The sequence below is a fragment of the Pseudophryne corroboree genome, chromosome 7 (genome assembly GCF_028390025.1).
Source record: "Pseudophryne corroboree isolate aPseCor3 chromosome 7, aPseCor3.hap2, whole genome shotgun sequence".
NCBI lineage: Eukaryota > Metazoa > Chordata > Amphibia > Anura > Myobatrachidae > Pseudophryne > Pseudophryne corroboree.
Window position 1 is genome coordinate 507,696,352 of NC_086450.1, and position 12,653 is coordinate 507,709,004.

At 50.8% G+C, this 12,653-nt stretch overlaps 1 protein-coding gene across 2 annotated transcripts in view; it reads right to left on the bottom strand.

Moving 5' to 3' along the window:
• LOC134945856 (uncharacterized) overlaps positions 1-12,653 on the bottom strand; it is an 87,611-nt gene that overhangs the window by 61,960 nt on the left and 12,998 nt on the right. For both annotated transcript variants that reach the window (XM_063935395.1, XM_063935396.1), the window contains exons 2-4: positions 7,466-7,831; positions 6,565-6,685; positions 5,990-6,072 (exon numbers count right to left, since the gene is read on the bottom strand). In XM_063935395.1, the coding sequence (XP_063791465.1) occupies positions 5,990-6,072; positions 6,565-6,685; positions 7,466-7,805 (544 nt within the window). In that variant the 5' untranslated portion in view covers positions 7,806-7,831. The remainder of the gene's footprint in view (positions 1-5,989; positions 6,073-6,564; positions 6,686-7,465; positions 7,832-12,653) is intronic.

Consider the following 12,653-nt stretch of genomic DNA (forward strand, 5'->3'; position numbering starts at 1 on the left):
CCTTAGCTATATTTATGTGGAGAAAAATCTCCAGACTTGATCACACTCCCTGGAAATTTTTTCCTTGTGTGACTGCTCCCCAGCCTCTCGGGCTGGCCTCCGTGGTCACCAACATCCAAAACTGAATGCCGAATCTGCGGCCCTCTAGAAGATGAGCACTCTCTAACCACCACAGGAGAGACACCCTTGTCCTTGGATATAGGGTTATCCGCTGATGCATCTGAAGATGCGATCCGGACCATTTGTCCAGCAGATCCCACTGAAAAGTTCTTGCATGAAATCTGCCGACTGGAATTGCTTCGAAGGAAGTCACCATTTTTTTTTACCATGGCCCTTGTGCAATGATGCACTGATTTTAGGAGGTTCCTGACTAGCTCGGATAACTCCCTGGCTTTCTCTTCCGGGAGAAACACCTTTTTCTGGACTGTGTCCAGAATCATCCCTAAGCACAGGAGACTTGTTGTCGGGATCAGCTGCGATTTTGGAATATTTAGAATCCACCCCTGCTGTTGTAACAGTATCCGAGATAGTGCTACTCCGACCTCCAACTGTTCCCTGGACTTTGCCCTTATCAGGAGATCGTCCAAGTAAGGGATAATTAAGACGCCTTTTCTTCGAAGAAGAACCATCATTTCGGCCATTACCTTGGTAAAGACCCGGGGTGCCGTAGACAATCCAAACGGCAGCGTCTGAAACTGATAGTGACAGTTCTGTACCACGAACCTGAGGTACCCTTAGTGATAAGGGCAAATTTGGGACATGGAGGTAAGCATCCCTGATGTCTCGGGACACCAGATAGTCCCCTTCTTCCCGGTTCGTTATCACTGCTCTGAGTGACTCCATCTTGATTTGAACCTTTGTAAGTGTTCAAATTTTTTTAGATTTAGAATAGGTCTCACCTAGCCTTCTGGCTTCAGTACCACAATATAGTGTGGAATAATACCCCTTTTCTTGTTGTAGGAGGGGTAATTTAATTATCACCTGCTGGGAATACAGCTCGTGAATTTTTTCCCATACTGCCTCCTTGTCGGAGGGAGACCTTGGTAAAGCAGACTTCAGGAGCCTGCGCAGGGGAAACGTCTCGACATTCCAAACTGTACCCCTGGGATACTACTTGTAGGATCCAGGGGTCCTGTACGGTCTCAGCGTCATGCTGAGAGCTTGTCAGAAGCGGTGGAACGCTTCTGTTCCTGGGAATGGGCTGCCTGCTGCAGTCTTCTTCCCTTTCCTCTATCCCTGGGCAGATATGACTCTTATAGGGACGAAAGGACTGAAGCTGAAAAGACGGTGTCTTTTTCTGCAGAGATGTGACTTAGGGTAAAAACGGTGGATTTTCCAGCAGTTGCCGTGGCCACCAGGTCCGATGGACCGACCCCAAATAACTCCTCTTCCTTTATACGGCAATACACCTTTGTGCCGTTTGGAATCTGCATCACCTGACCACTGTCGTGTCCATAAACATCTTCTGGCAGATATGGACATCGCACTTACTCTTGATGCCAGAGTGCAAATATCCCTCTGTGCATCTCGCATATATAGAAATACATCCTTTAAATGCTCTATAGTCAATAAAATACTGTCCCTGTCAAGGGTATCAATATTTTTAGTCAGGGAATCCGACCAAGCCACCCCAGCTCTGCACATCCAGGCTGAGGCGATCGCTGGTCGCAGTATAACACCAGTATGTGTGTATATACTTTTTATGATATTTTTCCAGCCTCCTGTCAGCTGGCTCCTTGAGGACGGCCCTATCTATAGACGGTACCGCCACTTGTTCTGATAAGCGTGTGAGCGCCTTATCCACCCTAAGGGGTGTTTCCCAACGCGCCCTAACTTCTGGCGGGAAAGGGTATACCGCCCATATTTTCTATCGGGGGGAACCCACGCATCATCACACACTTCATTTAATTTATCTGATTCAGGAAAAACTACGGTAGTTTTTTCACATCCCACATAATACCCTCTTTTGTGGTACTTGTAGTATCAGAAATATGTAACACCTCCTTCATTGCCCTTAACGTGTGGCCCTAATAAGGAATACGTTTGTTTATTCACCGTCGACACTGGATTCAGTGTCCCTGTCTGTGTCTGTGTCGACCGACTAAAGTAAACGGGCGTTTTAAAACCCCTGACGGTGTTTTTGAGACGTCTGGACCGGTACTAATTGTTTGTCGGCCGTCTCATGTCGTCAACCGACCTTGGCGCGTGTTGACATTATCACGTAATTCCCTAAATAAGCCATCCATTCCGGTGTCGACTCCCTAGAGAGTGACATCACCATTACAGGCAATTGCTCCGCCTCCTCACCAACATCGTCCTCATACATGTCGACACACACGTACCGACACACAGCACACACACAGGGAATGCTCTGATAGAGGACAGGACCCACTAGCCCTTTGGAGAGACAGAGGGAGAGTTTGCCAGCACACACCAAAAACGCTATAATTATATAGGGACAACCTTATATAAGTGTTTTCCCTTATAGCATCTTTTTTATATATTTCTAACGCCAAATTAGTGCCCCCCCTCTCTGTTTTAACCCTGTTTCTGTAGTGCAGTGCAGGGGAGAGCCTGGGAGCCTTCCCTCCAGCCTTTCTGTGAGGGAAAATGGCGCTGTGTGCTGAGGAGATAGGCCCCGCCCCTTTTTCGGCGGCCTCGTCTCCCGCTCTTAACGGATTCTGGCAGGGGTTAAATATCTCCATATAGCCCCCGGAGGCTATATGTGAGGTATTTTTAGCCAAAAAAGGTTTTCATTTGCCTCCCAGGGCGCCCCCCTCCCAGCGCCCTGCACCCTCAGTGACTGCCGTGTGAAGTGTGCTGAGAGGAAAATGGCGCACAGCTGCAGTGCTGTGCGCTACCTTAAGAAGACTGAGGAGTCTTCTGCCGCCGATTCTGGACCTCTTCTCGTTTCAGCATCTGCAAGGGGGCCGGCGGCGAGGCTCCGGTGACCATCCAGGCTGTACCTGTGATCGTCCCTCTGGAGCTAATGTCCAGTAGCCAAGAAGCCAATCCATCCTGCACGCAGGTGAGTTCACTTCTTCTCCCCTAAGTCCCTCGTTGCAGTGATCCTGTTGCCAGCAGGACTCACTGTAAAATAAAAAACCTAAGCTAAACTTTTCTAAGCAGCTCTTTAGGAGAGCCACCTAGATTGCACCCTTCTCGGCCGGGCACAAAAATCTAACTGAGGCTTGGAGGAGGGTCATAGGGGGAGGAGCCAGTGCACACCACCTGATCCTAAAGCTTTACTTTTTGTGCCCTGTCTCCTGCGGAGCCGCTATTCCCCATGGTCCTTTCAGGAACCCCAGCATCCACTAGGACGATAGAGAAATGGCGCTGTGTGCTGAGGAGAATAGGCCCCGCCCCCTTTTCGGCGGGCTTCTTCTCCCGTTTTTCTGACAACCTGGCAGGGGTTAAATACATCCATATAGCCCCAGAGGCTATATGTGATGTATTTTTAGCCAGCATAGGTACTTTCATTGCTGCCCAGGGCGCCCCCCCCAGCGCCCTGCACCCTCAGTGACCGTTGGTGTGAAGTGTGCTGAGAGCAATGGCGCACAGCTGCCGTGCTGTGCGCTACCTTAAGAAGACTGGGAAGTCTTCTGCCGCCGATTTCTGGACCTCTTCTCTCTTCAGCATCTGCAAGGGGGTCGGCGGCGCGGCTCCGGTGACCCATCCAGGCTGTACCTGTGATCGTCCCTCTGGAGCTAGTGTCCAGTAGCCTAAGAAGCCAATCCATCCTGCACGCAGGTGAGTTCACTTCTTCTCCCCTAAGTCCCTCGTTGCAGTGAGCCTGTTGCCAGCAGGACTCACTGAAAATAAAAAACCTAACAAAACTTTTACTCTAAGCAGCTCTTTAGGAGAGCCACCTAGATTGCACCCTTCTCGGCCGGGCACAAAAACCTAACTGAGGCTTGGAGGAGGGTCATAGGGGGAGGAGCCAGTGCACACCACCTGATCCTAAAGCTTTTACTTTTGTGCCCTGTCTCCTGCGGAGCCGCTATTCCCCATGGTCCTTATGGAGTCCCCAGCATCCACTTAGGACGTCAGAGAAATATGTAAAACATTTTCCATAGCCTCAATCATGTAACGTGTGGCCCTACTGGAAGTCACATTCGTCTCTTAATCGTCGACACTGGAGTCAGTATCCGTGTCGGCGTCTGTATCTGCCATCTGAGGTAACGGGCGTTTTAGAGCCCCTGATGGCTTTTGAGACACCTGGACAGGCACAGGCTGAGTAGCCGGCTGTCTCATGTCATCAATCTTTTGTAAAGAGCTGACACTGTCACGTAATTCCTTCCATAAGCTCAGCCACTCAGGTGTCGACTCCCTAGGGCAGGCATGTCCAAACTGCGGCCCTCCAGCTGTTGTGAAACTACATATCCCAGCATGCTCTGACACCGTTTTGCTGTCAGAGGATGCTAAAGCCCTGTCAGGGTATGCTGGGATGTGTAGTTTCTCAACAGCTGGAGGGCCGCAGTTTGGACATGCCTGCCCTAGGGGGTGACATCTCCATTACAGGCAATTGCTCCGCCTCCACACCATTTTCCTCCTCATACATGTCGACACAATCGTACCGACACACAGCACACACACACAGGGAATGCTCTGATAGAGGACAGGACCCCACTAGCCCTTTGGGGAGACAGAGGGAGAGTATGCCAGCACACACCAGAGCGCTATATATATACAGGGATAACCTTATCGAAGTGTTTTTCCCCTTATAGCTGCTGTTTTATTTATTAATACTGCACCTAATTAGTGCCCCCCTCTCTTTTTTAACCCCTTTCTGTAGTGTAGTAACTGCAGGGGAGAGCCAGGGAGCTTCCCTCCAACGGAGCTGTGAGAGAAAATGGCGCCAGTGCGCCCCTTTTTCGCTGACTTTTCTCCCGCATTTTTATGGATTCTGGCAGGGGTTAAAATACATCCATATAGCCCTGGGGGTTATATGTGATGTATGTTTGCCAGCCAAGGTGTTTTTATTGCTGCTCAGGGCGCCCCCCCCCCAGCGCCCTGCACCCTCTGTGACTGCAGTGTGAGGTGTGTATGAGGAGCAATGGCGCACAGCTGCAGTGCTGTGCGCTACCTTGGTGAAGACTGATGTCTTCTGCCGCCGATTTTCCGGACCTCTTCTTGCTTCTGGCTCTGTAAGGGGGCCGGCGGCGCGGCTCTGGGGCCGGACTCCGAGGCTGGGCCTGTGTTCGGTCCCTCTGGAGCTAATGGTGTCCAGTAGCCTAAGAAGCCCAAGCTGGCTGCAAGCAGGCAGGTTCGCTTCTTCTCCCCTTAGTCCCTCCATGCAGTGAGCCTGTTGCCAGCAGGTCTCACTGAAAATAAAAAACCTGAAACTAAACTTTCACTAAGAAGCTCAGGAGAGCCCCTAGTGTGCACCCTTCTCGGCCGGGCACAAAAATCTAACTGAGGCTTGGAGGAGGGTCATAGGGGGAGGAGCCAGTGCACACCAGGTAGTCCTAAAGCTTTACTTTTGTGCCCAGTCTCCTGCGGAGCCGCTATTCCCCATGGTCCTTACGGAGTTCCCAGCATCCACTAGGATGTCAGAGAAAGATAGATTGCCGGCAGGTCCATCAGGCCCAACCTAGATTTGCCTTGCTCCAGAGAAAGCCAACACAAAACCTCCAGCACAGCAGCTGTCAATTCAACCTTACAAGCCCTTTGGCTGAACGGGTCCATTCCCTATATGTTCAGGTAAGTTCTATTGAGCCTACCGGCCAACAGGCTGCCAGACGGAGGCATCAATCCAGGGTTTCATTACTGAAGTAGATTCAGCATCTATGATTCCATTGGCACCTTTCTCATTAGCTGAAATCCCTGCAATTTCATTGGATGAGTGTAATGCTTGCTGCGGGTCACTCATGGGAACTGTTGTTTGCCTGTATAACTTAGATTGTGCACTTCATCCTGTGGTGCTACGTATCCCCAATTCTGTATATGTGCACACACCCGTATATACACTGTACAGAACAACTCTCACCTGTTATCTCAAACGCATCTCTCAGAAAGGGCAGGATAGCTTTGGTTAGATTGGATAAAGTTTTTGGATATGGGTGTTTAACACTGCAACAGACAAAGAACAATATTGTGAGAAGAACAGAAGTTTAGTATAGAAAAGCTGAATTAAATACTTGAAGTCGTATAAAAATTCCATATTTTAAATCTGTAATCCTATAATGCCAATTTTTCTTTGCTACACTGTCATAAGTATACATCACTGCATCATGTCTAGTCTACCCCCCAACGACGAAGTGTCAGCACGCCATTGTTCTGTGGCCCCTGTGTCCGCGCGTCAGTGTATTGGGGCACCAAGTGTCAGCGCGCCATTGTTCTGGGGCCCCAAGTGTTGCCCATTAGAATGTGTTGCTACAATTTGAAATTGCAAACCTAGAATCCGGGAGCAGTTACACAATTATCATAGACGGAAAGGACAGGCCATTTATACTGATCAAGATCCCCAGGTTTCCTGCACTCATTGGCTTGTGCATTACACTGACAGTTAATATAAACATGCCCCTGATCTGCGAGCAGCATGCACTACAATGATCAGCATACCTGAGAACAAACACTGGCACTATGAAATCCATGGACTGATTTTTATATCTGTTCTCAAGAAGATTCACGGTTCTTTCCAGCTCAAACTCCCAATCCACCGTGCCCAGCGCCCGCAGCTTCCCTATGGAGAAAAAGGAAACAGTAATATTGGCTGCGCACCTAGAAGTATAAACTGTGCCCATGTCTGGCTGCCACTCACTCTGACTGCACCCCTGTCTGGCTGCCGCTCACTCTGACTGTGCCCGCCTCTGGCTGCCACTCACTCTGACTGCGCCCGCCTCTGGCTGCCACTCACTCTGACTGCGCCCGCGTCTGGCTGCCGCTCACTCTGACTGCGCCCGCGTCTGGCTGCCGCTCACTCTGACTGCGCCCGCGTCTGGCTGCCACTCACTCTGACTGTGCCCGCCTCTGGCTGCCACTCACTCGGACTGCGCCCGCCTCTGGCTGCCGCTCACTCGGACTGCGCCCGCCTCTGGCTGCCGCTCACTCGGACTGCGCCCGTGTCTGGCTGCCACTAACTCTGACTGCGCCCGTGTCTGGCTGCCACTCACTCTGACTGCGCCCGTGTCTGGCTGCCGCTGTGTGTTCTTGTGTCTGTTAGGCCACGCCTCCAGTTGTATGATGCTTTGGGGATGTTGCCGTGTGTTACTTCCCCCCGTTTCTCGTCACACTGAGGATGAGCCCAGCAGTCTGGCAGCGGCTCTCACATTTATTCCCTGTAAATATGCTATACAAGTGTACCCCCGCCTCTCCCCACCTATGGGGTGATGCCTAGTCAGGGCAAGATTAACAGGTGGGACTACAGCCCCAGGCCCATGTGACCCGTAATCCATCCCTGCACCTAGCACCCCAACAACGCAGCATGTGACTTTATGGTACAGCAATGTATAGCGTCACTTACGTAACTGAGCCGCAACCTCCAGGTTCTCATCTGTATTCATTTGGTTTAGACCACGGTTATCAATGATGTATACAGTGTCGGCCAGCTTGTACTCCTTCCTCGCCATGGTAAAGGGTTTTCCAGATCCTCCTGCCCCGGCCACGTTGCTGAACTTACAGTCCTGGACCACACACAGACATGAGTTAATGAGGGAGGATTTTCCATGGCCATGCTGGCCAAAGAGCTGAAGGCACACTCTCCTGACGCCGTGTCCCTGGAGACCCCGAATGGTCCCTGACATGTACTGGGACAACATGCGTCGCATCGGATCGCCAACATCACAATCAGCTGGGGGCTGCATGGCTCAGCGACGGAGAGGGTCCAGACCTATAAATACACAGCAGTAAATAAGATTTTACTTACCGATAAATCTATTTCTCGTAGTCCGTAGTGGATGCTGGGGACTCCGTCAGGACCATGGGGAATAGCGGCTCCGCAGGAGACAGGGCACAAAAAGTAAGCTTTTAGGATCACATGGTGTGTACTGGCTCCTCCCCCTATGACCCTCCTCCAAGCCTCAGTTAGGTACTGTGCCCGGACGAGCGTACACAATAAGGAAGGATCTTGAATCCCGGGTAAGACTCATACCAGCCACACCAATCACACCGTACAACCTGTGATTTGAACCCAGTTAACAGTATGATAACAACGAAGGAGCCTCTGAAAAGATGGCCCACAACAATAACAACCCGATTTTTGTAACAATAATTATGTACAAGTAATGCAGACAATCCGCACTTGGGATGGGCGCCCAGCATCCACTACGGACTACGAGAAATAGATTTATCGGTAAGTAAAATCTTATTTTCTCTAACGTCCTAGTGGATGCTGGGGACTCCGTCAGGACCATGGGGATTATACCAAAGCTCCCAAACGGGCGGGAGAGTGCGGATGACTCTGCAGCACCGAATGAGAGAAACTCCAGGTCCTCCTCAGCCAGGGTATCAAATTTGTAGAATTTTACAAACGTGTTCCCCCCTGACCACGTAGCTGCTCGGCAAAGTTGTAAAGCCGAGACCCCTCGGGCAGCCGCCCAAGATGAGCCCACCTTCCTTGTGGAATGGGCATTTACAGATTTTGGCTGTGGCAGGCCTGCCACAGAATGTGCAAGCTGAATTGTACTACAAATCCAACGAGCAATAGTCTGCTTAGAAGCAGGAGCACCCAGCTTTTTGGGTGCATACAATATAAACAGCAAGTCAGACTTTCTGACTCCAGCCGTCCTGGAATTATATATATATATATATATATATATATATATTTTCAGGGCCCTGACAACGTCTAGCAACTTGGAGTCCTCCAAGTCCCTAGTAGCCGCAAGCACCACAATAGGTTGTTTCAGGTGAAACGCTGACACCACCTTAGGAAGAAACTGGGGACAAGTCCGCAGTTCTGCCCTGTCCGAATGGAAAATTAAATATGGGCTTTTGTAAGACAAAGCCGCCAATTCTGACAATCGCCTGGCCGAGGCCAGGGCCAACAGCATGGTCACTTTCCATGTGAGATATTTCAAATCCACAGATTTGAGCGGTTCAAACCAATATGATTTGAGGAATCCCAACACTACGTTGAGATCCCACGGTGCCACTGGAGGCACAAAAGGGGCTGTATATGCAATACTCCCTTGACAAACTTCTGGACTTCAGGAACCGAAGCCAATTCTTTCTGGAAGAAAATCTACAGGGCCGAAACTTGAACCTTAATGGACCCCAATTTGAGGCTCATAGACACTCCTGTTTGCAGGAAGTGCAGAAATCGACCTAGTTGAAATTTCTTCGTGGGGCCTTCCTGGCCTCACCCACGCAACATATTTTCACCACATGTGGTGATAACGTTGTGCGGTCACCTCCTTCCTGGCTTTGACCAGGGTAGGTATGACCTCTTCCGAAATGCCTTTTCCCTTAGGATCCGGCGTTCAACCGCCATGCCGTCAAACGCAGCCGCGGTAAGTCTTGGAACAGACATGGTACTTGCTGAAGCAAGTCCCTTCTTAGCTCCCGAGGCCATTAGTCCTCTGTGAGCATCTCTTGAAGTTCCGGGTACCAAGTCCCTCTTGGCCAATCCGGAGCCACGAGTATAGTTCTTACTCCTCTACGTCTTATAATTCTCAATACCTTGGTTATGAGAAGCAGAGGAGGGAACACATACACCGACTGTTACACCCACGGTGTTACCAGGACGTCCACAGCTATCGCCTGAAGGTCTCGTGACCTGGCGCAATACCTGTCCCGTTTTTTGTTCGGGCGGGACGCCATCATGTCCACCTTTGGTCTTTCCCAACGGTTCACAATCATGCGGAAAACTTCCCGATGAAGTTCCCACTCTCCCGGGTGGAGGTCGTGCCTGCTGAGGAAGTCTGCTTCCCAGTCGTCCACTCCCGGAATGAACACTGCTGACAGTGCTATCACATGATTTTCCGCCTAGCGAAAATTCCTTGCAGTTTTGCCACTGCCCTCCTGCTTCTTGTGCCGCCCTTTCTGTTTACGTGGGCGACTGCCGTGATGTTATCCCACTGGATCAATACCGGCTGACCTTGAAGCAGAGGTCTTGCTAAGCTTAGAGCATTATAAATTTGCTCTTAGCTCCAGTATATTTATGTGGAGAGAATTCTCCAGACTTGATCACACTCCCTGGAAATTTTTTCCCTGTGTGACTGCTCCCCAGCCTCTCAGGCTGGCCTCCGTGGTCACCAGCATCCAATCCTGAATGCCGAATCTGCGGCCCTCTAGAAGATGAGCACTCTGTAATCACCACAGGAGAGACACCCTTGTCCTTGGATATAGGGTTATCCGCTGATGCATCTGAAGATGCGATCCGGACCATTTGTCCAGCAGATCCCACTGAAGAGTTCTTGCGTGAAATCTGCCGAATGGAATCGCTTCGTAATAAGCCACCATTTTTACCAGGACTCTTGTGCAATGATGCACTGACACTTTTCCTGGTTTTAGGAGGATCCCGATTAGCTCGGATAACTCCCTGGCTTTCTCCTCTGGGAGAAACACCTTTTTCTGGACTGTGTCCAGAATCATCCCTAGGACCAGCAGACGTGTCGTCGGAACAACTGCAGTTTTGGAATATTTAGAATCCACCCGTGCTGTCGTAGAACTACTTGAGATAGTGCTACTCCGACCTCCAACTGTTCTCTGGACCTTGTTCTTATCAGGAGGTCGTCCATTTTCTTTGAAGACGAATCCTCATTTCGGTCATTACCTTGGTAAGGACCCGGGGTGCCTTGGACAATCCAACGGCATCGTCTGAAACTGATAGTGACAGTTCTGTACCACGAACCTGAGGTACCCTTGGTGAGAAAGGCAAATTTTGGGACATGGAGGTAAGCATCCCTGATGTCCCGGGACACCATATAGTCCCCTTCTTCCCGGTTCGCTATCACTGCTCTGAGTGACTGCATCTGGATTTGAACCTTTGTAAGTGTTCAAATATTTCAGATTTAGAATAGGTCTCACCTAGCCTTCTGGCTTCAGTACCACCATATAGTGTGGAATAATACCCCTTTCCTTGTTGTAGGAGGGGTAATTTTATTATCACCTGCTGGGAATACAGCTTGTGAATTGTTTTCAATACTGCCTCCCTGTCGGAGGGAGACATTGGTACAGCAGACTACAGGAACCTGCGAGGGGGAAACGTCTCGACATTCCAATCTGTACCCCTTGGATACTACTTGTAGGATCCAGGGGTCCTGTACGGTCCCAGCGTCATGCTGAGAACTTGGTAGAAGCGGTGGAGGGCTTCTGTTCCTGGGAATGGGCTGCCTGCTGCAGTCTTCTTCCCTTTCCTCTATCCCTGGGCAGATATGACTCTTATAGGGACGAAAGGACTGAGGCTGAAAAGACGGTGGGGTATATGCAATAGCGGGCGAATCGCGGCATTAGATCCGCCTCTGTATGATTCGCCCGCTATCGCCAGCCGCAGCCCTGTCGCCGGGACCCTGGTTTCACTATATTCAATGTAAAACAGATTCGCCCCTCCCGCAGGCGGATTCCGGCCAATCGGCGAGCAGTGGGCGTGCTGAATTCGCCTTCCTGCCCAATTGCTGGAACGGTAAAATCTGTGAAAAAAATGGCGTGGGGTCCCCCCTCCAAAGCATAACCAGCCTCGGGCTCATTGAGCTGGTCCTGGTTCTAAAAATACGGGGAAAAAATTGACAGGGGATCCCCCGTATTTTTAAAACCAGCACCGGGCTCTGCGCCTGATGCTGGTGCAAAAATTACGGGGGACAAAACGAGTAGGGGTCCCCCGTATTTTTAACACCAGCATCGGGCTCCACTAGCTGGACAGATAATGCCACAGCCGGGGGTCACTTTTATGCCGTGCCCTGCGGCCGTGGCATTAAATATCCAACTAGTCACCCCTGGCCGGGGTACCCTGGGGGAGTGGGGACCCCTTCAATCAAGGGGTCCCCCCCCCCCAGCCACCCAAGGGCCAGGGGTGAAGCCCGAGGCTGTCCCCCCCCATCAAATGGGCTGCGGATGGGGGGGCTGATAGCCTTTGTGTAAAAAAAAAAGATATTGTTTTTTCCATTAGTACTACAAGTCCCAGCAAGCCTCCCCCGCAAGCTGGTACTTGGAGAACCACAAGTACCAGCATGCGGGAGAAAAACGGGCCCGCTGGTACCTGTAGTACTACTGGGAAAAAAATACCCAAATAAAAACAGGACACACACACCTTGATAGTAAAACTTTATTTCATACACCGACACACACATACTTACCTGTGTTGACACGCCGACTGCAACGATCTCCGACGATCCGAGGGTACCTGTCAAAAAATTATACTCACCTTCCAGCGTCCGTCCAGAGGTCCAGGTCCAGGGGTATATCCACGTACTTTGTAAAATAAAAAAACGATCACGGTCCACCGGACTAGAAAGGAGTGTAATGTTTTCACATTACACTCCTTTCTCCCGAATGTCGGGACGTCACGTGACTCCCTGTCACTGACGTCCCTTCAGCCAATCAGGAAGCGCTACTGCCGTGGCGCTCAGCTGATTGGCTGGACGCCGTCTGTACACTGACAGCGCCTCGCACAGCTCCCTCCATTACTTTCAATGGTGGGAACTTAGCGGCTAGCGGTGGGGTCACCCGCCGGTCAGCCGCTGACCGGCGGGTGACCTCACCGCTAGCCGCTAAGT